General features: G+C 61.7%; 2 protein-coding genes across 2 annotated transcripts in view; both read left to right on the forward strand.

Annotated features, from left to right (window-relative positions):
• ENH_00044150 (longevity-assurance domain-containing protein, putative) lies at nucleotides 1-23,417 on the forward strand (the record flags this gene model as incomplete). The annotated part of the gene is made up of 4 exons (XM_013585364.1): nucleotides 1-180; nucleotides 418-566; nucleotides 22,888-22,973; nucleotides 23,110-23,417. 4 exons carry the CDS (start codon nucleotides 1-3, stop codon nucleotides 23,415-23,417), a joined length of 723 nt encoding a protein of 240 aa, XP_013440818.1.
• A 927-nt stretch (nucleotides 23,418-24,344) lies between these two features.
• Nucleotides 24,345-25,540, forward strand: part of ENH_00044160 (hypothetical protein, conserved) — a gene marked incomplete at both ends in the record, with an annotated part of 15,111 nt that continues 13,915 nt past the window's right edge. Inside the window, 1 exon segment of the mRNA XM_013585365.1 lies at nucleotides 24,345-25,540. This exon segment is cut by the window's right edge and continues 2,188 nt beyond it. Within this exon segment, the coding sequence (XP_013440819.1) occupies nucleotides 24,345-25,540 (1,196 nt within the window).

The following is a 25,540-nucleotide window of genomic DNA, read 5'->3' on the forward strand; positions in this document are numbered from 1 at the left end:
ATGAAGCTGGAAGCTGCGCGCCAGCTCATCAGCAGCAAACTCCAGTCCATTCGCATGGAAGATGGCACTCTCGTTTACCACACTCTCCAGTTTCTTGTCGAGTCCGAAAGAGGTCCTCTTTGGAAACAATACCTTCTCAACCCTTCCATTTCCTTCGACGATGTCGTCTACGTCTTCGTCGTGAGTCCCGCTGCTGCTGCTGCTGCTGCTGCTGCTGCTGCTGCTGCTGCTGCTGCTGCTGCTGCTGCTGCTGCTGCTGACTGAGCCACAGCGTCCACTGGAAGCGTTGCTGAAGCGGACGGCCGCAGCAGCGAAGGGCGCGTGCGCGCTGCAGCGCAGCCCTCATGGCCGCTCCTGCCGCTGTTGTTGCTGCTGCTGCTGCTGCTTCTGCTGCTGCTGCTGCTGCTGCTGCTGCAGTGCTTCATCGTGGTGATGATCCTGCGGCTGGTCATCAGCGGCGGCAGCAGCGGGGCGCTGCGGCAGCTGCCCTGCATTTCGAAGCGGATTGCAAAGTCTTTCGATTTGGTCCGCCCGGGGAAGCTGCACAAGTTCGGGGAGAATGTCTGGTGGGTCCTCAGCAGCAGCAGCAGCAGCAGCAGCAGCAGCAACTGCAGCAGCAGCAGCAGCTGCTGCTGCTGCTGCAGGGCACTTGAACAGCTGCGGAAGCGACCAGTCCGAATCGCCTCCCTGCCGCTGCACTGCTGCTGCGCTGCTGCACTGGTGCGCTGCGCTGCTGCGCCGCTTTGCCGCCTGCTGCTGAGCTGCTGCTGCTGCTGCTGCTGCTGCGCTGCTGGTGTGGGGCAGGTACACTATATGGCACGGCAGCGCCTGCGTGTGGGGCTTTTATGTGCTGCTGCAAGAATTCGGAACTAAAGAAGTCCCTGGATGGCCCCGGCTGCACATGCAGCAGCCCGACGGCCGCTGGTGAGCTGCTGCCGGACACGCCCACCGCGCTGCTGCTGCTGCTGCTGCTGCCGCTGCTGCTGCTGCTGCTGCTGCTGCTGCCTTGTCCTTGCTGCTGCTGGCCTTCTGCCTCGCTGGCGCTGCTGGCGGTCTTCCCTCGCTGCTGCTGCTCCCGCCCGCGCTGCGGGACCCCTTCGCCCGTGCTGCTGCCCCGCAGCAGCAGCAGCAGCAGCAGCAGCAGCAGCAGCAGCAGCGCGTTTGCTGCAGGTACTGGATGAGCGCGCCGGAAGAACTGCAGCGGGGCTCCGGGGGCTGGCCGCTGCTGCTGCCGTCAGTGTCGACGCGGAATTATTATCTTTTTCAACTTTCTTTTTGGCTAAGTTGTTTGGCATTTATAAATGTGGAAACTCGAAGAAGAGATTTTGCAATTCTTTTCATTCACCACTTCGTCACCATCATGCTCGTCGTCTTCTCCTACTGCTGCTCCTACTGGAAGATCGGACTGGTACTTCTTTTTTATTTATTTTCATTTATTTTTATTTTATTTATTTTATTTATTTTATTTAGTTTCCGAACTTTCAAGTTTTATTCTTTTAATTTCATTTAATTTCATTTTCAACTCCGCACTGCGCTCCCACGCTGCGCCCAGCGGCGCGGTGTACGTACACCTCGCGCGGTCTCGCGACCCCAGGCGCCTGCCACTCAAACAGCAGCAGCAGCAGCAGCAGCAGCTGCTGCTGCTGCTGCTGCTGCTGCTGCAGCTGCTGCTGCTGCTGCATTCCCAGCTGCTGTGCATCCGCGCAACCTGCTCGAAGCTGAAAAGCCAGCTGCCCCCCCTCCCTCCCCTGCACCGCCGCTGCTGCTGCTGCTGCTGCTGCTGCTGCTGCTGCTGCGCAGGTGGTGCTGCTGCTGCACGACGCAGCGGACGTGTTTCTGTATTTGTCGAAGTCGCTGCACTACAGCCGCGTGGGTTCGGGGCTGGTGGAGTTGTCTTTTTGTCTTTTTGTAATTATTTATTTCACAACAAGACTTCTTCTTTTTCCCTTTTACTGCGTCAAACCCACTCTCAACACTCAACTCATCAGAGCCCTCACGCAGGACTTCGTCGAGTCTCGCTGGCGCATCCCCGGCGGCCTCGTCCTCCCCTGGTTCCTCGTCGTCCTCCAGGTCCGCATGCATGCATGCATGCATGCATGCATGCATGCATGCATGCATGCATGCATGCATGCATGCGCATGCATGCATGCGTGCATGCATGCGTGTTGCATGCATGCATGCGTGCATGCATGCGTGCATGCGTGCGTGGGTGCTGGGTGCATGCGCGTGCGGGTGCATGCGTGGGTGGTATATATACATGTGTATATGTATGTGTATAAGTAAATATATTATATATATTATTATTATATATATTATATATTATATGTATGTATATATGTATGTGTATAAATAAATGTATTATATATATTATATATATGTATATATGTATGTGTGTACATAAATATATTATATATATTATATATATGTATATATGTATGTGTATAAATATATGAATATATATATGTATATTTGTATGTGTATAAATAAGTGTATTATATATATTATATACATGTATATCTGTATGTGTATGAATATATATAATATATATTTATATTTATATAAATATATATTATATATATTCATATTCATGAATATGTATAATATATATTTATATTTATATATATATTTATATATATATGGCGCCATGAGCCGGACTCCGTTTCCTTTCTGATTCATTTTTATTTAATTTAATTTAATTTAATTTTGTTTAATTTAATTTAATTTAATTTGAATTAATTTGATTTATTTTATTTTTCAGGTTTTGCACATTTACTGGTTCTGGTGCATCATAAGAATGGCCGTGGGCCTCATCACAGCTGTCCGCAGTAAGTGAAGCCCCAGTGCTGCTGCTGCTGCTGCTGCTGCTGCTGCTGCTGCTGCTGCTGCTGCTAACTTCTGCTGCTGCTGGTGCTGCCAGACTCACTCTGTCGTAAATTTAAATTGACAAATTGCTGCTGCTGCTCCTGCTGCAGCCAGACTCACTGCTTCATGAATTCAAATAAAGTCGCCGCTGCTGCTGCTGCCAGACTCTCTCCTGCTGCTGCCGGACTCTCTCGTTTACCAGCTCAGACTAACGAATTGCTGCTGCTGCTGCTGCTGCTGCTGCTGCTGCTGCTGCTGCAGATGGGTCGCGAGAGGACTGCGAGGACGTCCGCAGCGAAGACGAAGATGAGGGAGAAAACGGAAGTGAAGAAGGAAAAGCTCCAGCAGCAAAGAAGCAACAATGACTTTGGCATTTGCTTCTCCGAGCGGCGAAGTCCCGCGCTGCTGCTGCTGCTGCTGCTGCTGCTGCAGCAGCTGCTGCTGCTTGTAGCCCTCATCTGCGCTGGCGAAAAGATCAGCGTGACCACTTGATCTTCGGCTCTGCGGGGGGCACTGGGAAGCGCAGCATTATTTGCTGCTGCAGCAGCAGCAGCAGCAACAGTCGCAGCAGCAGCAGCGGCAGTCGCAGCAGCAGCAGCGGCAGTCGCAGCACCAGAGGCAGTCGCAGCGACAGTCGCAGCAGCAGCGACAGCGAGAGCGGTGGGAGCCGCAGCCGCAACAACAACAGTCGCTGCAGCAGCGGCAGCAGCAGCGGCAGCAGCAGCAGCAGCAGCAGCGGCAGCAGCAGCAGCAGCGAGAGCAGCAGCAGCAGCTCTTTAGAAACTGCGTAATCTGCGTTGCCCCAAAAACCCTGCGGCTCTTTTTGTCGCTTCAATGACTGCTTTGTCTCTTAAGCTTCAGCGCTTTTGCTTCTCTGCTGCTGCAGCAGCTAGCACCATTTGCTGCTCTGCTGCTGCAGCAGCTAGCACCATTTGCTGCTCTGCTGCAGCAGCAGCTAGCACCATTTGCCGTTCTGCTGCAGCAGCAGCTAGCACCATTTGCCGTTCTGCTGCTGCAGCAGTTAGCACCATTTGCTGCTCTGCTGCTGCAGCAGCTAGCACCAGTTGCCGCTCTGCTGCTGCAGCAGCTAGCACCATTTGCTGCTCTGCTGCTGCAGCAGCTAGCACCATTTGCTGCTCTGCTGCTGCAGCAGGTAGCACCATTTGCCGCTCTGCTGCTGCAGCAGCAGCAGCTGCAGCAGCAGCAGCTAGCAGCGTTTGCTTATCTGCAGTAGCAGCAGCAGCTAGCACCATTAGCTTATCTGCAGCAGCAGCAGGGGCTAGCAGCGTTTGCTTCTCTGCAGCAGCAACAGCGTTTGCTCCACTGCAGCAGCAGCAGCAGCTAGCAGCAGTGGGGCAGCAGGCAGTCTGCGGCTAGTGTCTGTACACCTCAGATGCAAAATAAAAAGTCTCAAGTGCCCCGCGCCTTTGCTTTGAATGTTCGTGCTGCAGCTGCAGCTTAAGCAGCAAAAAGCTACAGCAGCAGCAGCAAAACAAGGGAATCGCGCGGTCCCTGCTGGCTGCTGCTGCGCTGCTGCTGCTGCTGCTGCTGCTGCGCACTTTGCGTGGCATTTACAGATAAAAAATGTCGACTGAGCGAAACGCGTAGCGCCCTGCAGCAGCAGCAGCAGCTGCTGCTGCTTGGAGCCGCAAGCAGCAGCAGCAAATGCAGCAACTGTAACAACTACAGCAGCAGCTGCAGCAACTGCCGCAGCACCTGCTGCTTAGAAGCACATGCAGCAGACGCAACAACACCAGCAGCAGCTGCAGCAGAAGCTGCTGCTTTGAGCCACATGCAGCAGCTGCAACAACAGCAGCAGCTGCAGCAAGTGCAGCATTTGCTGCAGCAAATGCTGCAGCAGCCGCTGCATAGAGCCACACGCTGCAGCAGCAGCAGCTGCTGCTGCTGCTGCTTAGAGCCACAACTTGAAGATGTAGCTGAGCAGCAGCAGCAGCAGCGGCAGCAAATAAACCCACCAGGGGCTCTTCGTGGTCTCAATTTTCATCTTTTGTGTCCTCGTGTAATTAATAAGGACCCTCCAGTACTTGTCATTCTCCTGCAGCAAAATCTTCTCTTGGGGGCCCCCCTGGGGGCCCCCAGGGGGGCCCCCCTGGGGGCCCCCCCGGGGGCCCCCCGGGGGGGCCCCCAGGGGGGCAGCTAGGGGGGCCCCCAGTTCTGGGAAAGCAAATAGACAGGAGGCCCCTAGTGCTGCCCAGCAGCCCTCTTGTCCAAAAAGGAATTCTAGGCGAACTCTTTCGCTGCCATCTGCTTCTTTTGCTGCTGCTGCTGCTGTTGCTGCTGCTGCTGCTGCTGCAGCAGCGGGAGGGGGGGCCAGCTCGGCGAGCAGCACTGCGGCGCCGTGGGCCTGCTGCTGCTGCTGCAGCAGCAGGGGCTTGTGCTGCAGCGCGACCAGCCGCCGCTGCTGCAGTGACACGGCTGCAGCAGCAGCTGCTGCAGCAGCTGCTGCAGCAGCTGCTGCAGGGGCCCCCTCGCCACCCCACAACTCCTCCAAAGAGCTGCTCAAAGAAGCAGCAGCTCCTCTTGCCCAATCAGCAGCAACAGCTTCTGCTGCTGCTCTCAAAGTTTGCTGCTTGAAGCTCACGGAGACTCCCATGAGGATCAAGCTGCAGCGGACAGCAGCAAGCGGCGCCGGCGCCTCCTGCTGCTGCTGCTGCTGCTGCTGCTGCAGCTGCTGCTGCACCTCAGCAGCAGCAACGGAGCCGTCTGCAGCAAACCGCAGACACAAGTGCGGCGTAGCCACAGGCGAAAGGGCCTCCATCTGCAGCGCCTGGGGGCCCTCGTCTGCTGCTGCAGTTGCTGCTGCACCTGCTGCAGCAGCAGCAGCAGCAGCAGCAACGGTCATGCCTGCGTCGCAGACGGCCCCCTTGCACTGCTGCGCTGCAGCAGCAGCAGCAGCAGCAGCAGCAGGACCCAGGCTGCGCAAGGAACAATAGAAGAAGCAGCAACTTTCTTTTTTATCCAAACCTGCCAGACACCGGAGGGCCCCCCTGAGTTGCTGCTGCAGCTGGGGGCCCCCCAGGAGCGCTGCTGCGCTTTGCTGCTGCAGCAACTTCGGCGGCAGCAGCAGGGTCACCTGGAGGCTCACGGGGCTGCAACACAGCTGCAACTGCTGCTGCTGCTGCTGCTGCTGCTGCTGCTGCTTGGGGTGCAGCTGCTGCAGTGGGGCCCCAGCAGCAGAGAGCGGCCAGACTTCAGCAGCTTTTAGAGGCGAGGGCGCGAAGCTGCTGGAGAAGTAGGAAAAGTAGACCGACGTGTCTTGCTGCTGCTGCTGCTGCTGCAGCAGCACGAACACGAAGGGCTGCTTTATGACCTTCCTGCTGCTGCTGCTGCTGCTGCTGGCCTCTTGTTGAAACGTTGCTGCAGCAGCAGCTGCCTCATCTGCTGCGTTGAGGCCCTGGGCGGCCCCCTCTGCAACAGCTTCCGCCAGCCGCCGCAGCTGCAGCTTGTCCTGCAGCAGCAGCTGCTGCTGCTGCAGCCGCAGCATCTGCTGCTGCTGCTGCTGCTGCTGCTGCTGATCAGAAGCGCAGCCCACCCGGGCCCAAAGCCCCAAAACTGCGACGCCCCCAACGAGGTGATGTGAGCAGCAAAGGGAAGCCTGTCGAATGAGCCTCTCTACCACCTGCTGCTGCTGCTGCTGCTGCTGCTGCTGCTGCTGCTGCTGCTGCATCTTTTCGAGAAACGCCAGGGCATCTTCTCCTTCTTCCAAGTCCGGGTCTGAAGACAAAGAGGCGAGAGGGGCCCACAGAAGAGCATGCAGGGGGGCCCCCTGGCCCTTGTCTTTGGGGGGCCCCTCTGCTGCTGCTGCTGCTGCTGCTGCTGCTGCTGGGGCTACTGCCCCCAGCAGCAGCCCCAGGGGGGGCCCCTCCGGCTGCGGCAGGGAGGCCCTGGTGGTGATGAGGCGCGACACAACCTCCGCCATGGTTCCGGAAACCCTAAACCCTAAACCCTAAACCCTAAACCCTAAACCCTAAACCCTAAAAGCTCATGCGGGACCTGCATGAGACTCCGTGGTTTCACCCGGGGGCTCTGCAGCTGCCTCTTTGGGCAAAATAGGCTTTTGTTTTGCTGCTGCTTCAGCTGCTGCAGCTGTCACTGCTGTAGCTGCCGCCCGCCGTGCCGCTGCTGCTGCTGCTGCTGCTGTCTTGCTGCTGCTGGGGCGAGTGGCTCTTTCTCTGGCGGCGAGACGGGACAAATCATGTTGAGTTGCTGCTGCTGTGCAATTTTAAGGGTTAGGGTTTAGGGTTTGAGTTCAGATACGCTCTTGCTAAACCCTTCGGCCCCCCGCCCGCAGCGGCGCTGGCGCGGGGGTTTAGACGCTATTCTAGGGTTTAGGGTTTGCCGATTCGCCTTAAAAAGAAGCAACAACGCAAAAGAAACACAAAACACTAAGCATGAGGGTTTAGGGGAGGGTTTAGGGTTTACGGAAAGGGTTTGCTGCTGAGGGAGATGGGCCTGGCGGCAGCAACGGCGGCGGCTGCAGCCGCCACCGTAGCGGCTGCTGCGCTTGTTGTGGTTTCTGTGGCGGTTTAGGGTTTAGGGTTTAGGGTTTCAGAATACAATTTGCTTCCTAAACGGAGTCGTGCCCTCAAAGGCCCCTCGGACCTCGTTTGCTGCTGCTGCTGCTGCTGCTGCTGTTGCTGCTGCGGGAGGTTCTCTGTCTTTTCTGCGCGTATTTCTGCCGCAGCCAAACCGCCTCAAGAAGATGTTCTTCATCAACTGGTAAACCCTAAACCCTAAACCCTAAACCCTAGGGCCTCTTTCAGCGGTGCCGCTGCAGCAGCAGCTCCGCAGCAATCAATGAGGGGTTTGCGTTCGCTGCTGGCAGCAGCACTGGCTTTGCCGGGTTTAGAGTGAAGGGCTTGTTGCTGCGGGTTCGGAGGTTTCCGGGGCCAACCCTAAACCCTAAACCCTAAACCCTAAACCCTCAAACCCCCAGGGCCTGTGGGGGTGCAGCTCTGGCCCAGCGCCGGGGGCCCTTCTGGCCTTTTGCCTCTGGGGGCCTCTTTGAGTTTGTCTGGGGCCCCAGGAGCAGCCTCACGGGCTGCAGCTCGAGGGGTTTCCCGGTGCCTTTTAGGGTTTAGGGTTTAGGGTTTAGGGTTTAGGGTTTAGGGTTTAGGGTTTGGGGGTTGGGGTCACCGGGAGGAGTGCAGCGCGTGCGGCTCGGGGATTGTGACGGGCTGGAGTTCTTCGGGAGGGCGTGGCGGGGCGCTGGGCCGGGGCTGCGGGCTGAGGGTTTAGGGTTTAGGGTTTAGGGTTTAGGGTTTAGGGTTTGCGCAGGTTTTGGGACGTGCTGGGCTACTTCGGACTTTCCCGCAAGTCCGCCCGCATTGTTTTTCTCGGCCTCGACAATGCAGGCAAAACCACTTTGCTGCACATGTTGAAGGACGACAGAGTGGCGCAGCACGTGCCCACGCTGCACCCCCGTGCGCTAGGGTTTAGGGTTTAGGGTTTAGGGTTTAGGGTTTAGGGTTTGGGTTTGGGGGTGGGGGGTTGCGGCTAGGGTTTGGGGTTTGGGGTTTGGGGTTGCGGCCGCTGGCGGCTGGGGGGTGCAGGCTGAGGACGGGCTGCTGCGAGGGTTTGCTGCGCCGGGCAGGGGGCAGCAGGGTTTAGGGTTTAGGGTTTAGGGTTTAGGGTTTAGGGTTTGGGGTGTGGGTTGGGGTGCAGACTCTGAGGAGCTCATTGTGGGAAAGATTCGTTTCAAGACGTTCGACCTTGGAGGCCACGAGACAGGTGGGCGCGCAGCAGACGCAGGCGAAGCCAGGGTTAGGGTTTAGGGTTTAGGGTTTAGGGTTTAGGGTTTAGGGTTTAGGGTTTGCGCGCAGCAAGGAGGATTTGGAGAGACTACTTCGCAGCCGTCGACGCAATTGTTTTCATGGTGGACGCGACGGACAGGGGCCGCTTCCAAGAGGCCAAGGAAGAGTTGACGGTAAACCCTAAACCCTCGAAGTCTAAACCCTAAACCCTAAACCCTAAACCCTAAACCCTAAAGTCTGGGCGTGGCGCCCCCGTTGGCCGCGAGTTGGGGGCTTCGTCCCGCCGCCCCAAACCGCAGGCTGCTGCCCCCGGCCGGCGCGGCAGCCAGGGAGCCGCTAGGGTTTAGGGTTTAGGGTTTAGGGTTTAGGGTTTGGCGTGCTGCAGCACTTGCTGGAAACGCAAGAACTTGCTTCTGTCCCCTTCGTAGTCCTCGGCAACAAAATCGATAAACCCCAAGCAGCCAGTGAAGAAGAGCTGCGGCAGCAGCTGGGCCTTTACGCCCACGTGACTTTCGGCCGCGACGTGCGCGAGGGTTTAGGGTTTAGGGTTTAGGGTTTAGGGTTTAGGGTTTAGGGTTTGGGCGCGGCCCCGGGCTGCAGCCCCCGCGGGGCCCTGCGCGGCGGCTCCGCCTGGCGCCGAGGGTTTAGGGTTTAGGGTTTAGGGTTTAGGGTGTCTTCCCTCATGGAGCTAGCAAGCAGCCACCGCCAGCAGCAGCAGCAGCAGCAGCAGCAGCAGCAGCAGCAGCAGCAGCTTTTTCTTTTCTTTGTGCTTCCGCAGCGCAAGCCGGTCCCAGGCGTCCGCCCAGTTGAGATTTTCATGTGTTCTGTCATCAAGCGCATGGGATACGCTGATGGTGAGGCTTGCTGCTGCTGCTGCTGCTGCTGCTGCTGCTGCTGCTGCTGCTGCTGCAGCGGGCGGCCCAGGCTGTGGCGCCACAGAGGCAGCAGCTGCTGGCCTTAGACAGAAGCCCTTGGGGCGTTTGAGGCCCCCCTTTGCTGCAGCAGCAGCAGCAGCAGCAGCAGTCTTTAAGGGGCTGCATGCAAATTGGTATTTATTTATTTTTTGCTTTTGCTGCTGCGCCTGACTGCTCCATTTGCTGCAGCATTCCGGTGGCTCTCTCAGTTCCTTAGCTGAGGCCCAGAGCCCCAGCGGGGGCCCCCCGGGGGCCCCCAAAGGGCCCCCAGGGGGCCCCCTGGGGTCCACTGGGGGGCCCCCTGGGGGCCCCCATTGGGCCCCCTGGGGGCCCCCATTGGCTCCCAGAGAGGCCCCCAAGAGCCCTCCGTGCCCCTGAGGCCGTAGAGCGGGGCAGCTGGGGGCCCCTGGGGGGCCCCCTAGGGGCCCCAGGGGTCCCCCTGAGGCCCCTGGGGGCCCCCTGGATGCCCCTGGGGGCCCCCTAGGGGCCCCTGGGGGCCCCCTAGGGGCCCCTGGGGGCCCCCTAGGGGCCCCTGGGGGCCCCCGGGGGGCCCCCCAGCTTCTTGTACACCTACGGCTCGCAGCCAGTGCCAGGGCAGGAGGAACTGTTGGCTGCGGGGGCACCAAGGGGGCCCCTTTGCATGCAGTGGGGGGCCCCCCGCCCGGCAGACTACGTTTAAAGGCCGCAAGGGGAGCTCCCTGGGGGCCCCTGGAGGGGCCCCTTGAGGGGCCCCTGGAGGGGCCCCTTGAGGGGCTCCTCAAGGGAACCCTCGAGGGGCCCTCAGAGGGCCCCTCAAGGAGCCCCTGGAGTGGCCCCCAGGGGGCCCTGAAGGGGCCCCTTGGGGGCCCCTAGGGGACCCCTTGGGGGCCCCTAGGGGGCCCTTGGGGGCCCCTGGAGGGGCCCATTGGGGGCCCCTAGGGGGCCCCTAGAGGGGCCCCCAGAGGAGTCCGTGGGGGCATGCGGGGCTGGTGGTGCCCTCTCGGATGTATAGACAGCTGGAGGCTGAATGCGCTGACAGACATATTTGTGTCTTTATAAGATCAAAGTGCATGCAAAGTGGCCTTCTCCCGGGCTGCTGCTGCTGCTGCTGCTGCTGCTGCTGCGTCCGCAGCAGCAGCAGCAGCAGCTTTAACTGCACATTTATCGCTTTTGCGCCTAAGCCTCAACACCCGAAGAGCTCCACAGCGCAGGCCGCGCAGCAGGAGAAAAAGAAACAATTAAACTAATTAAATTAATTAAATCAATTAAATTAATCAAATTAAATAAATTAATTAAATTAGATTTGTTCTGGAGTTCCTTTTGTAAAGTCGGGAAGCGTCTAGAGACGCAAAGTAGAACAGACAAACGAGTGACGCCGCGGGCCGCGCAGCAGCAGCAGCAGCAGCAGCAGCAGCAGCAGCAGCAGCAGCAGCGTCAGCAGAGAAAGCGGCAGACGGAAGGGCGCTAGGCAGCAGCAGCGGGAACTAGCGAAGCAGCAAAACAAACTGAGGAAGCAACAAACAAACGGAGGTCTTCAGCAGCAAAAAGAAAATGCAAAAAACAAAAAGAAACGGGAGCAGCAGCAGCAGCTGCTGCTGCTGCTGCTGAGGTGTATGTACAGACACCCCACGCCCCACACCACTGTGCTGCTGCCATTTATCCCTCTTCACTTTTTTTATTTTTTATTTTTTATTTGTGTCTCTTGGGAGCAGCGCCGCGAGGCCAGACACAAATTGCTGCTGCAGCTGGGCCCCTCAATTTGCTGCTGCAGCAAGGCCAACTCGATTTGCTGCTGCAGCAAGGCCAACTCGATTTGCTGCTGCAGCAAGGCCAACTCGATTTGCTGCTGCAGCAAGGCCAACTCGATTTGCTGCTGCAGCTAGGCCAACTCAACCTGCTGCTGTATCTAGGCCTTGTCGATTTGCTGCTGCAGCTAAGCCAACTCAATTTGCTGCTGCAGCTAGATTTGCTGCTGCAGCTAGTCCCGCTAGATTTGCTGCTGCAGCTGGTCCCGCTAGATTTGCTGCTGCAGCAAGTCCCGCTAGACTTGCTGCTGCAGCTAGTCCCGCAGATTTGCTGCTGCAGCTAGTCCCGCAGATTTGCTGCTGCAGCTAGGCCCGCAGATTTGCTGCTGCAGCTAGGCCTGCTCGATTTGCTGCTGCAGCTCCTCCGGCAGCCACAGCGACAGTTCTGCTGCTGCTGCTCTCAGCTGCTGCTCCCCCTGCTGCAGGGCCTCTAGGGTCTTGCCCAGGGCCTCTCGCCCTCGGCCTCTAGGGCCGGGGCTGAGCAGTGCAGGGGGCCCCCCCAGGGGGCCCCCCTGGGGGCCCCCCTGGGGGCCCCCCTGGGGGCCCCCTTGGGGGCTCCCCGGGGGCCCCCCTGGGGGGCCCCTCGAGGGGTTTCCCTGAGACTGCTGCAGCTCCGAGCTTCTGCAGGCGCTGCTCGCGCTGCCGGCGGGGGCCCCTCCGTGGGGCCCCCCATGGGGGGCCCCCTGGGGCCCCCCCTGGGGCCCCCGCTGGGGGGCCCCCTGGGGCCCCCCGCCGTGGGGGCCCCCCTGGGGGCCCCCCCCAGGGGGCCCCCGGGGGGCCCCCTCAGGCGCCGCCGGCGCTGCTGCGTCGAGGGCCCGCAGCAAAGCGTGCAAGTGGGTACTGAGGCCCTTAGCAGCAACACAAAACTCTGCAACTTGGGGGCCCCTCTGAGCTTCGAGGGGCCCCAAGGCTATGCGGCGCCAGACGAGGCCCCTCTCCTTTGCTGTTTTCATTTGTTCTTCGAGTCTGGCCAGCTGCAGCAGCAGCGTTTCTTTCCGGACTCGGAAGGCCAGCCGCTCTGCGGCGTGCTGCTGCTGCTGCTGCTGCTGCTGCTGCTGCTGCTGCTGCTGCTGCTGCAGCGGCTCCTCAGGGTCCTGCTCCGCGCTCTCCCGCTGCTGCTGCTCCTTCTCCTGCTGCGGACTCTTCTCCTGCTGCTGCTCCTGACCCCCCTGCTGCGCCTCCTGCTGCTGCTGCTGCGCCTGCCCCTGCTGCCCCTGCTGCTGCTGCTGCTGCTGCTGCTGCTGCTGCTGCTGCTGCCAGGGGCGCTGCCGCTGGAACCACCACTTGTCCAGCTCTCGCCACTTGACGCGGGCCTCCGCAACTGCTGCTACGAGGTTGTCGACTTCTTGTTCGAGTTGCTGCAGCTCGCTGCCCTGCAGCGGCTGCTGCTGCTGCTGCTGCTGCAGCTCCTGCTGCAGCTGGAGGATGCGCTGCGGGGGCTGCTGCTGCTGCTGCAGCTCCTGCAGCAGCTGCTGCTGCAGCCGCGAGGCCCCCGCAGCCAAAGCCTCCACCTCCTCCGCCAGCAGCTGCGCCAGCAGCTCTCGTGCTGCTATGAATTCCTGCTGCGCCTCCAGCTCCTCTTCGTGCTGCTGCAGCTGCTGCAGCGTTGCTGCTGCTGCTGCTGCGCTCACTCCCGTTGCTGCTTCCAGCCCCGCCACTGCGTGGCGGGCGCAGGCTGCTGCTGCTCTCAGCTCGGAGAGCTGCTGCCCCGTTTGGCCCAGCTGGGCGAGAGCAGCAGCTTCGAGCTGCTGCTGCTGCTGCTCGCGCTGCTGCTGCTGCTGCTGCTCCCTGAGGCTCTTCTGCGCGCTGACGGCCTGCAGCTCCTGCAGCAGCGCGCGCTCTGCTGCCTTCAGCTCCGCCAGCTGCTGCTGCAGCTGCGTCTCCAGCTGCTGCTGCTGCTGCTGCTGCTGCTGCTGCTGCTGCAGCAGCGACCAAGAAGACCCCAGCAAACGAGACCCCAGCCCCTGCTGCACCTGCAGCAGCTTTTGAGAAAGAAAAGGCAAATGCTGCGTCTCTATTTCGCTCATTCGCTGCTGCTGCTGCGCTGCCAGCAGCTGCAGCAGCAGCGCAACAAAGACACACAGCAGCAGCCCCCACAGCAGCCAGCGGCGGGAGAGGGCCCTGCTGCTGCTGCTGCTGCTGCTGCTGGCGGGGTCCGCAGCAGCAGCGGCGCCGCCGCCGCCCGCAGGCGGCAGCCGCTGCTGCTGCTGCTGCTGCTGCTGCTGCTGCAGCCAGCCCTCCAGAGGCAGCCTTTCTCTTGCTTCCATTCCTCTCGTGCTGGATTTCATTTTGAAGTTGTCTTCGAGCAAGTCGAGGACAGTGAAGCCTTGCTGCTGCTGCTGCTGCTGCTGCAGCAGGTGCTGCTTGAGCAGCTCCTGCTGCAGCGCCTGCAGCTCCGCCTGCTCCGCGTCGCCCTCCTGCTGCTGCGTCAGCTGCTGCTGCTGCTGCTGCTGCAGCATGGACTGCTCCCTCCCCGCAGGGTCAAAAGAATCCAACTCATAAGTTCCTGTTGTTTCCGATAAACCCTTACTTGAAGAGTCTGGAGATTTCCAAAGAAGGTTTCTTTCTGCTGCTGCTGCAGCTGTTGCTGCTGCAGCAGCAGCAGCTTCGCTGAGGCTGAGGGCCTCCGGGGCCTCCGGGGGGCCCCCCGCGCCCTCCAGCGGGGGCCCCAGGGCCTCCACCGGGGGGCCCCCGCCCGCGGGGGGCCCCCGGGGGGCCCCCAGCGGGGGCCCCGGGGGCCCCCCCGGGGGCCCCTCGCCCTCGAGGGGGCCCCCCGGGCCCTCCAGCAGGGGCCCCGGGGCCTCCTCGGGGGGCCCCACCCCCTCGAGGGGGGCCCCCGAGCCGAGGGGCCCCGGGCCCTCGGCTGGAGGCCCCACGCCGTCCAGGGGGGCCCCCCAGGACCCGCTTTCAGAGCCAGGGGGCCCCTCGGGGGGCCCCCAGTCGGGGGCCGGGGGCCCCTGCTGCTCGCTGGGGCCCCTCTCGGGCAGGGGCTCGTAGGGGTTGAGGTAAGTCTCGTTTTCCGAGTCGGGGGGCCCCCAGGGGGGCCCCTCCAGCAGGGGCCCCCCGGGGGCCTCCGTACCCTCCCCCTCCACCTCTGGGCTCAACTCAGAGCCCGAGGGGCCCTCGAGGGCGAACTGCGAGGCCGCAGCAGCGCCGCAGAGGGCGAGGCCGGCGAGGCCGAGGGGGCTGCGGCGCATCGGGAGAGCAGCAGCAGCAGCAGCAGCAGCAGCAGCAGCAGCAGCAGCAGCAGCAGCAGCAGCAGCAGCAGCAGGGTAGGCTGGCAAGCCCGGGCCCCAGACGCCTAACGCAGGCCAAACCCTAACACAGACATAGCCAGGAGCCGCAGCTGCTGCGCAGAAGCTGTTGGGCAGCTGCTCGGCGCTGCAGCCATCACCTCGGGGTTTCGCCTGCGTTGCAGCTCTTGGGGCCTCGAAAAGGTCCTTTTTTCGGAAATTTCAAACTTTAAATTCCAAAATTAATTCCATTTAAAAGCAAATTCCGAAGAAGAGGCCCCGCAGTCGTCTCGGGGGCCCCTGCGCTGCAGCAAGTCGATACGGCCGCGGCCGCTCGGGCTTTGCTCAGAGCTTCTCCCCCGGATTTCTTTTGCTGCAGCTTTTTAATTTGGCTTTTTACTCAATTTCAGAAGAGCAGCAAAAGCTTCCTTCAATCCCGCGGCCCTGGCCTCCGCGGGGTCCTGCTCCCGCCAAACCCCAAACCCTAAACCCTAAACCCTAAACCCTCAACCGCGACCCACGGCCACTCAGCGGCTTGCGAACCGCCTAGAAATAGTACCAGCTCACTAAAAAAGGGTTTGCAACAGCTCCTAAACCCCATTAACCCTTTTGAGGCCCCTGGCCTTTTGGCCCAAGTCCTAGGGGGGCCCCAAGCCCTGGCTAGGCGCTGGCCCCAGCCACAGGCTTTTGCTGCAGGGGCCCTTCAAAGGGCCCCCAAGCCGAACTGGGCCCATGAGGGCCGCAGGGGGCCCCCCAGAGGCCCCCCAGGGGGCCTCGGGATGCCCAGAAAGGGCCTATTGGCCCAGGGGCCCCCCTGTGGGGCCCCAGGAAAGGCCAGAAGCAGCAAAAAGGCCGGGCATGGGCACTGGGGGGCGGCCTGGGGCCCCCTGGGCCCTCTTTCTGTTGTTGTGGGGCCCCCCTTGGCCTCAATTAAGCAGCCATAGGCTCCAAATTAGGGCATTTTAAGGTGGGGGGCCCCCAGCTAGGGTATTGGGAGCCCTAGGTGCTCACTTAAGGTTCTTAATTGGGGCCCGTAGGGGCCCCTAGGGGCCCCTGAGGGCCCCCATTAAAAGCCAAAGGCCTCTGGGGGCCCTCTGCTGCCGTAGACACAAGGCCGCAGCCAGGGCCTGCGGTGTATGTACACCTGAGAGGCAGAGGCAGGGGTGAAAGAGAACTCTCACAGCCCTAGGGGCCCCCTAGGCTCCCTCTAGGGGCCCCCTAGGGGCCCCTTAGGGGCCCCCTGGGGGCCCCCTGGGGGCCCCCTGGGGGCCCCCGGGGCCCCCAGGAGCAGCCCGAGGCCCCCAAAGCCCAGAGCCCGGCCAGGTCTTATTCCCTTAAAGCTCTCCCCCAACCTTAACCAAAAGGCAGCAGCAGCTGGGGCCCCACAGGGGGCCCCCAGCCACTTTCCCCAGACGCGGACTTAGCCGTGAGGGGCCCTGCTGCCTTTTGACCCGCTTAGCGGGGCCTTTGGACCCCCCAAGGGGCCCCTCGGGGGCCCCCCAAGGGGGCCCCTCGAGGGAGGCTCCCAGGGGGCCCCTCGAGGGGGCCCCTTGAGGGGGCCCCCAAGGGGCCCCCGAGGGGGCCCCTCAAGGGGCCCCCCGAGGGCCCCACGTAGGTTTGTTGGCTGCTGTGAGGGGCCAAGAGGGCCCTGGGTTCGGTTCCTCTTGAGAAGAAGTTTGTTAATTGAAAGTTCAAAACTAATTACTAAAATTAAAATCTCAAATAGTCCAATTGGAGAAAAAGACACGAAATAAATACTATTTAAAAGCAAATAAATACTATTTAAAAGCACTCCAGGCCTTTTAGTGCTGCAGGTAATGCAGAAAATGCCCAATAAAATGGAAGGGGCCCCTCTGGTGCCCCTTTTCCCCAGGCTAATGGGGGGCCCTTGGGGGCCCCAGAGGGGCCCCCCAGTCTCACGCTAGAGGGGCCCTTGGGGGCCCTAGAGGGGCCCCTCAGCCTCTGGCTAGGGGGCCCTTGGGGGCCCTAGAGGGGCCCCCAGTCTCTGGCTAGAACAGCTCTCGAGGGGCCCCCCAGTCTCTGGCTTGAGGGGCCCCTCTAGCAAGAAACAGAAGGGTCTTCGGGGGCCCCTAGGGGCCCCTTCTTGGGGGCCCCCCAGAGGGGGCCCCCGCAAGCGTGGGGGCCCCCAGGGGGCCCCCACAGAGCAAAACCCAGGCTGAGGCTGGGGGCCCCCAGAAGGCAAAAGACCCTTTTAGACCCCAGTGGGGGGCCCCCCGAAAGAAGAGCTAAAGGGGGCCCCCAGCAGCAGCAGCAAAGGGCCCCTGGGGCTCTTTGCTGCTGCGGGTCCAGCCCTTGGGGGGCCGCGCGGCTCAAAACCCTAAAGCCTAAACCCTAAACCCTCGAAACCCTAAACCCTAAACCCTATATCTTGGACGCAGCTGCTCTTCTGTGCGTCTATGAAGCCCGAGTCCTAAAAACCCCAAACCCTAGCCACAACTGCATTGAAGTTTAAGGGTTGCGGCGCCTTTGTTACAAAGAATTATCGCCCGGTGTAAACCCTAAATCAGGGTTTAGGGCTTGCGGCCTTCGTGCAATCTTATATCCTTAACAAAACAAAGTGCTAACGGGCGCTCCCTGGAAGCGCCCGGGTTCTCCTCGAATGGATGTTCCTGCTGCTGCTGCTGCTGCTGCTGCTGCTGCTGCTGCTGCCGCTGCTGCTGCTTTTGCTGCTGCGGCTGTTGCTTCTGCGGCGGCAGCTGCTGTTTTCGCTGACGCAGCAGCTGCTTCTGCTGCTGCAGCTGTTGCGTAAGTTGCGAGGCTTCAGTTGCTGCGCCGCTTGCAGCTGCTGCTGCTCTCGCTGCAGCTGCTGTTTCTGCTGCTGCAGCTGTTGTTTCTGTTGCTGTAGCGGCAGCTGCTGCCGCTGCGGCTGCTGCTGGTGCTGCAGCAGCTGCTGCTGCTGCTGGCCCCAACACCAGCAGCTAGCGATGACTGTAACGGCTTGATACCACTGCATTTGCTGCTGCTGCTGCTGCTGCATGTGCGCGCTGCTGCTGCGGTTGCTGCTGCCGCTGCGTGTGCGCGCTGCCGCCGCTGCTGCTGCAGCTGCTGCAGCTGCTGCTGCTGCTGCTGCAGCTGCTGCAGCAGCAGCAGCAGCAACTAGAGCCTGATAGTCTTCACGAGATAAAGGACCGCCAAAAGCGACAAAACAGCAGTGAAGGCAATTACAGAAGACACCAAAATAAACACTCCGTGGCTGCTGCTGCCTTCTTCGTTTCCATTTTGCAAATTCATTCCGAATATCCCTGAGCCGCCGCACACGCACACCGCGAACCCCAAACCCTAAACCCTAAACCCTAAACCCTAAACCCTCGAGCGAAGCGTTGCAGCGCGACGCCCAGGCAAGTCCAGGCTGCTGCTGCTGCTGCTGCTGCTGCAAAGGCCCCGCGGCCGCGGAGAGGCCGTCCTGCGCACTGCCCGCCCCAGGGCCACTAGGGTTTAGGGTTTAGGGTTTAGGGTTTGGGGCGTGCCTGAAATGGAAGTGCCCACAGCCAGTCCCGCAGCCAACAAAGTGGCAGCTAATTCAGATTTAATTAAAGAGTTTCGCATTACAGCCAAACGCAGAGTCAGCAGCCGCTCGCTGTCTTCTATGGAGCCCTTCAGGTGACGCACGCGGATCTTGAACTGCACACAAACCCTAAACCCTAAACCCTAAACCCTAAACCCTAAACCCTAAACCCTAAACCCTACATCCTAAACCCTCAACCTGCAGCGTGCACTGCAATACCCGCAGCACTGTATGGCAGTCGGGCGTCGACGGCTGATGCTCAGACGCCGGCTCCTACGCCCCAAACCCTAAACCCTAAACCCTAAACCCTAAACCCTAAACCCTAAACCCTAAACCCTCCCGCCGCTAGGGCCTTGCCTGGTCAATTTCTTGGTCGAAATACTCGAGGAGAATCTCAAGATCTGGATTAACCGCCTCCTGCATCGCGGCAGCAGCAGCAGCAGCAGCAGCAGCAGCAGCAAATCAACAGCCAGCAACGATGCAGGCCTGAACCCTTCTGTGTGGTGCAGCAAGAGCCTCTAACGCAGCAATTTGCTGCTGCAGCGCTGCAGCAGCAGCGCTGCAGCAGCAGCACTGCAGCAGCAGCACTGCAGCAGCAGCACTAAAGGGCCAGTGCTCTGTGGTGAAAAAACCCCTGGCGCCCCAGCGGGCGTCCGCAGCCGCCCAGTGTGCAAACCCCGAATCAGGGTTTAGGGTTTAGGGTTTAGGGTTTGGGGCTTGCCTTGTCGGTGGGCTCGTCGTACAGATTGGGGTATTTGGCGTATTTGGAAAGTTCCATTCTTTGGAGATAAGTGTTGTTGCTGATGAGCTCATCAAAGGCCTTATCAAACGCGTCAACTCGGTCCTTCGCAGGCCAACAAACCCCAAACCCTAAACCCTAAACCCTAAACCCTAAACCCTAGACCCTCAACTGCAGCGGCTCTCCGCCAAGGGGCCCCCGGGGCCCCGAAGTCCCCAGCGAGGGCCTCTCTGGGGGCTGCGGGGCGCTCACGCGCACGCTGGCGCCGCGAGCTAGGGTTTAGGGTTTAGGGTTTAGGGTTTAGGGTTTAGGGTTACTTGGTAAAGGGAAATGGGCTCTTTCAGCGCGTGGAGGTCTTCCATCAAAAGAGACAAAAGTTCTCCTTTAGTGCGGGTCCTGTGTTGGGCCTCTCCGTATTTGCCTTCCAGGTAAAGAATGTCTGCAGCAGCAAACGCAGGCCCTAGGGTTTAGGGTTTAGGGTTTAGGGTTTGGGGTTTGGGGCGCGTTCGGGGTGCTGAGGTCGGGGTCACTCCAGTGCAGCAGCAGCAGCAGCAGCAGCAGCAGCTAGAGCCAGTACAAAGCCACAAAGAGGAAAGGAGCAAAAGAGCAGCAGCAAAATGGAAAAGAGACACGGGCAGCAGCAACTGCAGCAGCGGCTGCAGCAAGCAGCAGCAACTGCAGCAGCAGCAAAAGGCAGCCCCACCTGCATTTAGCTGCTGAAAAGCAGCAAAAAAGATGCACTCAAGAGCAGCAAACTCAAAAGGCAGTTTGTGGCTGTTGCTGCTGCCCACAGAGCAGCAAGAACGCGACAGCAGCCCCGCCTCTCCCTCGCCCTCCCCTCCGGAGTCTTGGGGCCCCCCCGGGGGCCCCCCGGGGGGCCCCCCGGGGGGCCCCCCATTGGGGCCCCCTGGGGGCCCCCCGTGGGGGCCCCCATGGGGGCCCCCATGGGGGCCCCCATGGGGCCCCCCGTTGGGCGCTCCACTGGGTCCCCCGGGGGGGCCCCCATGGGGGCCCCCATGAGGGCCCACGTGGGGGCCTCCGTGGGGGCCCCCGTGAGAGCCCATGTGGGGGAACCAATGGAGGCCCCCGTGGGAGCCCCCGTGGGGGCCCCCGTGAGGGCCCCCCTGGGGGCCCCCGTGAGGGGCCCCGTGGGGGCCCTCCTGGGGAACCCCGTTCCACGGGCTCAGAGCATCTCCGTGGGGCCCCTGTACCCTCCCGTGGCCCCCGCCGGGGGCCCCATAGTCATCTGGGTGGGCCCTGGGGGCCCCCGGGGGGCCCTCTCGGGAGAAGCCTGGGGGCAAGTTGACTGGGGGGCCCCCCAGGGGGGCCCTGGCGGGGGCCCCCCCGCCCGGGGCCCCTGCTGCGGGGCTGAGTGGGGGCCCCCCCCGCGAGCCGGGCAGGGGCCCCGGGGGCAGGGGGCCCCGGGGGGCCCCCTCGGGGGTCGGGCGTGGGGGCCCCTGCGTTGCTGCTGCTGCTGCTGCTGCTGCTGCTGCTGCTGGAGGAGCAGCGCCGTTTCGGTGTCCGGTGGAGGCGTGCTCGGAAGCAGCAGTTTCCGGGGAGACCTGCTGCTGCGGGCGCTGCTGCTGCAGCAGCAGCTGCTGCTGCTGCTGCTGCTGCAGCAGCGGCGGCTGTTTGAAGGGCAGCGTCTCGAATTCGTCGTTGCGTTCGAGCGCGTGCGCGCGCAGCTCTCCCGCGGCCTGCTGCTGCTCCCGCTCCCGCTGCTGCTGCTGCTGCTGCTGCTGCTGCTGCTGCTGCTGCTGCTGCTGCTGCTGCTGGTGGAGGGCGTAGTACCTGCTGAGTCTGCAGAGCTGGAAGATGAGTTCGTCGGGCTTCAAGTCCTCAGTGACCAGCAAATAGACTGAGTCCTTCAAAACAAAACAAGTTATTGGAGGCAAACAAATTAAAATTACATGTCTTCTAATCTCAATTGAAGGAATCGGATGAACATCAGTGAAGGCCTGCCGGCAGTCGCGGTAAGTCAGCACGCAGGCGCGGGAGCGAGTGCTGTCCATACACTCCGCCTGCAGCAGACGCAGCACTTCCGCCACCTGCAGCAGCAGCAGCACAAGCAGCAGCAGCAGAACTGCAGCAGCAGCAGAGCTGCAGCAGCAGCAGAGCTGCAGCAGCAGCAGAGCTGCAGCAGCAGCAGAACTGCAGCAGCAGCAGAACTGCAGCAGCAATACAGCAGCAGCAATACAGCAGCAGCAATACAGCAGCAGCAATACAGCAGCAGCAATACAGCAGCAGCAATACAGCAGCAGGAATACAGCAGCAGCAAAACAGCAGCAGCAATACAGCAGCAGCAAAACAGCAGCAGCAAAGCAGCAGCAGCAGAACAGCAGCAGCAGCAGCAGCAGCAGCAGCAGACCTGCAGCTCCAGGATCTGGTGCATGCCCTTGTGGATTCTAATAATGACATGTCTTCTAAGACGGGCCCTCTGGCCAAAGGGCCCCTTTTCCCCAAGGGCCCAGTTTTCACTTTCTTCTTCCCGGGGGGCCCCCCCCTGGGGGGCCCCCAAGGGGGGCCCCCCTGCAGCAGAAATGTAGCGGCTGGGCCGCTGGCCCAGCAGCAAGTGGGCACTGCCGGCACTGGAGCTGGAGCGGCGGCCGTAAGAGGGGCCCTCTGCTGCTGCTGCTGCTGCTGCTGCTGCTGCTGCTGCTGCTGCGTCAGCAGAGTCTCGGGAGGCCCCCGAGGAAGACACAGAGTCTTGGTGGCCAAAGGACACCCGCCCCAGCAGCTGCTGCTGCTGCTGCTGCTGCTGCTGCTGCCCCGCGTGCTGCTGCTGCGCCAGCGGCAGCACCGCCACGAGCGAGTGGCGCTCGGCCGCTGCGCCCCCGCCCAGCTGCGCAGCAGCAGCAGCAGCAGCAGCAGCAGCAGCAGCAAACGGGGTCCCCTGCTCGTGGGGCAGCGGGCCAAAACCCGTGAGGGCACTGCCCTCGCCAGAGCCCCCGAGGCCCCCGGGGGCCCCGGGGGCCCCCGGGGCCCCGGGGGCCCCGGGGGCCCCCAGGGGGCCCCCCTGCTGCGCGCCCCGCAGCAGCAGCAACTCCCTGTCCTCCTGCAGCAGCCCCAAAGGGTCTGTTTCCGAGGGGCCCCGGGGGCCCCCCCCTTCTGCTGCATCTGTGCATTCATCAATCATGTGGTTGACTGTTTCTGCGTAGTACCCTCCGTCCCGCTCAATGCCCGCGTGGGGGCCCCCCAGGGGGCCCCCCAGGGGGCCCCCCAGGGGGCCCCCCCCCAGGTGGTGGGGGGCCCCCCCAGGGGGGCCCCCCCGCCACCGCAGGGTACCCCCTTCCCCGGGGGCCCCCCACTGGGGGCCCCCACAAGGGGTCCAGCTTTCGCTGAGCCCGGGGGCCCCCTGGGGGCCCCTGGCAAAGGCCGAGCTGACGTGGCGGCTGCTGGCGGTGGAGGGCCTCGGGGGGCCCCCGGGGGGCCCCCCATGGGGCCCCCCATGGGGCCCCCCATGGGGCCCCCCAGGGGGGCCCCCCGGGGGCCCCCCGCCCCCAGCTACAGAGTCCCCGCGGGAGTCGCTGCTCGGAGGCCCTCTGAGACACAGGCGACAGCAAGCAGCTGCTGCCAAAGATCCAGGCACAACTGCAGCAGCAGCAGCAGCAGCAACGGCAGCAGCAGCAGCAGCAGCAGCAGCAGCAGCAACGGCAGCAGCAGCAGCAGCAGCAACGGCAGCAGCAGCAGTTCCCACTTACGGTACGGACCGGCGGTCAGCTGCAGGCGGCGTCATGTGGACTGTAGGAAGAAGCAGCACTTAGTTTGTGCGCTGCTGCTGCAGCAGCAGCAACAGCAGCAGCAGCTAGCCCGTTGCTGCTGCAGCAACAGCAGCAGCAGCTCACCCGCTGCTGCGCAACCAGGAGGAACAGCTGCTTCTGCTGCAGCAGTACTTGCAACAGCAGATGCGCTTGCTGCTGCTGCTGCAGCGCCGGTAACAGCTGCTATGCGGACTGCTGCTGCTGCAAGACCAGCAACAGCAGCTACCTCTGCTGCTGCTGCTGCTGCTGCTGCTGCTGCGTGAAAAGCAGCTGCCCTTACGGTGGGTGCTGCAGCGAGTTGCTGCATGCAGCTTGCCCCCTGCTGCTGCTGCTGCTGCAGCGGCGGCAGCGCCGGAGGCAGCAGCAGCCGATGCTCCCAGGTCCCCTGCTGCTGCTGCTGCTGCTGCTGCTGTCGTCTACCCTCCCTCTCATTGCAGCAAATGCTGACTGAGCCGTCGTTGAGTTCACGCCGAGGGTTTAGGGTTTAGGGTTTAGGGTTTGGTGGCCGAGGCCTAGGGTTTGGAGGCCCCAAGATTGCTGGGGCAGAGATATCTCTGGAACAGTGGGGCCCTTCCGTACAGCTGAAGCCCGCAGCCAGAAGGGCTGTTTTGCTGCAGCAGCAGCAGCAGCAGCTGCAGCAGCAGCAGCAGCAGCAGTGCGCACAAGGGGGACGGAGGAAGCAGCAGCAGCAATTCCCCGCTGTCTCCTCCGGGGCTCCCACCAAAGCTGCTGCTGCAGATAAGAAAACGCCGTTTGCAGCAGATCTGGCCGCTGTTGCAGCAGCGCAGCAGCAGCAGCAGCAGCAGCAGCAACAGTCAATCTGAAGAAGCGACAAGCCAAAGCAGCAGCAGCTGGTCCTTGAACAGTGTAGGCAGCAGCCTCGGCCGCATTGGCAGCAAAGAAAGCAAATAAGATCGCACAAGGCTTTTAAAGAGCCGGTTGTTCAAGCAAATCAGCAGCAGCAGCAGCAGCAGCAGCAGCCGCTGCTGCTGCTGCTCTTGCAGGGCCTCACTGCGTGGGGCTGCTGCTGCTCGTTGCCTCACCTGCTGCCACTTAGAGAACTCCCTTAAACTCCAAAAAAGGGTTTGAACTTATTGTGTCATTTAGTGCAAGAGGGAGGCAAAGAAGGACATGCAGCAGCAGCAGCAGCAGCAGCGGCAGCAGCAGCAACAGTCCTGTCCCTCCCGCCTGCTGGCCGCAACTCAAACTGGCCGCCGCGACTGAGCTGCTGCTGCTGCTGCTGCTGCTGCTGCGACTTCACACCATTTTGTTTATTGTTTTTCGATTGTTCACGGGAAGGGAGCAGCAAACCAGCAACAGCAGCAGCAGCAGCAGCAGCAGCAACGCCAGCAGCAGCAGCGGGAGAGACACTGAGGAGGCCGTCGAGCTAGCGAGCTGTCTTCTGCTGCACCTTAAAGCCCCAGCTCTCCTTCTGCTGCCTTCCGTTTACTACAATTTGCTGCTGCTGGCCTGCAGGCTGCTGCTGCGGCGAACAGCAGCAGCAGCTGCAGCAGCGCGACAGACACCGAGGCGGCCTCAGCAGCAGCAGCAGCAGCAGCAGCAGCAGCAGCAGCGGAGCCACGCTCCATGCTTCAGATACCCGGCTAACCCTTTGACACAAGGAACTGCAGCAGCGCTTCATAGCAACTGCAGCGGCAAGATACAGCAGCAGCAGCTGCTGCTGCAGCAGCAGCGGCAGCAGCGGCAGCAAGAGCCACAGCAGCAGCTGCTCCTGGGACTCACGCTTGACAATGGAGGAGCAGCAAACAATGAAGAATCTGCAGCAGCAGCAGCAGCAGCGACAAGCGCAGCAGCAGCAGCAGCAGACACTTCTACAACTCCGGTGGGCTATACTGGGCGAGCTAGCGGGACAGCAGACGCCGCCACAGCAGCAAGAGCAGCAGCAGCAGCAGCAGCAGCAGCAGCAGCAAGAACGAATGGCCACCAGTTTTATTTCTGAAGGTCAACATGAGGAGGCCCAACTCCAAGAGAAGCAGCAGCAGCAGCAGCAGCCAGAGCTGCAGGAGCAGCAGCAGCAAGCGGAGCAGCAGACGCCGATAGGCGAAGAGCAGCAGACTCTTTCCCAGACTTCCGCACCTCACCTCCCACAGCAGCTGCAGCAAACGCCTCAGCAGCAGCAGCAGCAGCAGCAGCAGCAGCAGCAGCAGCAGCAGCAGCAGCAGCAGCAGCAGCAGCAGCAGTGCTCCTGCGCAGAGGTACTCTCAAAGGCACTGCAGCACGGGCCAGCTTCGTATACACCCGCAGGGGTTCTTGCTGCTGTTCGTTTGCTGCCTCCCTGTGCGTTGCACTCCTATGAGGCGGGTGCAGCAGCAGCAGCAGCAACAGCAGCAGCAGCAGCAGCCGAGCCAGCAGCAGAAACAGCAACTGCAGCGGCAGCAGGCACAGAAGCAGCAGCTGCTGCTGCTGAGGCAGCTCCCTTAACAGAGACCTCTGCCGCCGCACCAAGTGCAGAAGCTTCCTTGCTGGTGCAGCAGCAGCAACAGCAGCAGCAACGACAGCACGCGCAGCAACAGCAGCAGCAGCTGCAGCAGCAGCAGCAGCAGCAGCCGCGGCTTTCTGCTGCTGCCGCGCAGAACCTCCTGGCTCTGCTGCACGGTTTGCTGCTGGCGATGCGGCGGCAGCGTGCTGCCTTTGGGGGTCAGCTGCAGCAGGCGCGGCTGCTGCTGCAGCAGCTGCTGCTGCTGCTGCCGTGCGAATTTGGAGCAGAAGCACAGAAGCTGCTTGCTGCAGCAGCAGGAGACAGGCTTCGGCGCAGACATGGTTCTGCTGCTGCTGCTGCTGCTGCTGCTGCTTCACCTGCTGAGACGGAGAGCGAAGCAGCGCCTGCTTCAGCTGGGGGGACAGCAGCAGTTGCGGCTGCTGCTGCTGCTGCAGTAGCAGCAGCAGCAGAGGCAGCTGCAGCAGTCGAGCAGCCGCCAAGCATGCG

This window comes from Eimeria necatrix, genomic scaffold (assembly GCF_000499385.1).
Source record: "Eimeria necatrix Houghton genomic scaffold, Enh_scaff32, whole genome shotgun sequence".
NCBI classification, from domain to species: Eukaryota; Apicomplexa; class Conoidasida; order Eucoccidiorida; family Eimeriidae; genus Eimeria; species Eimeria necatrix.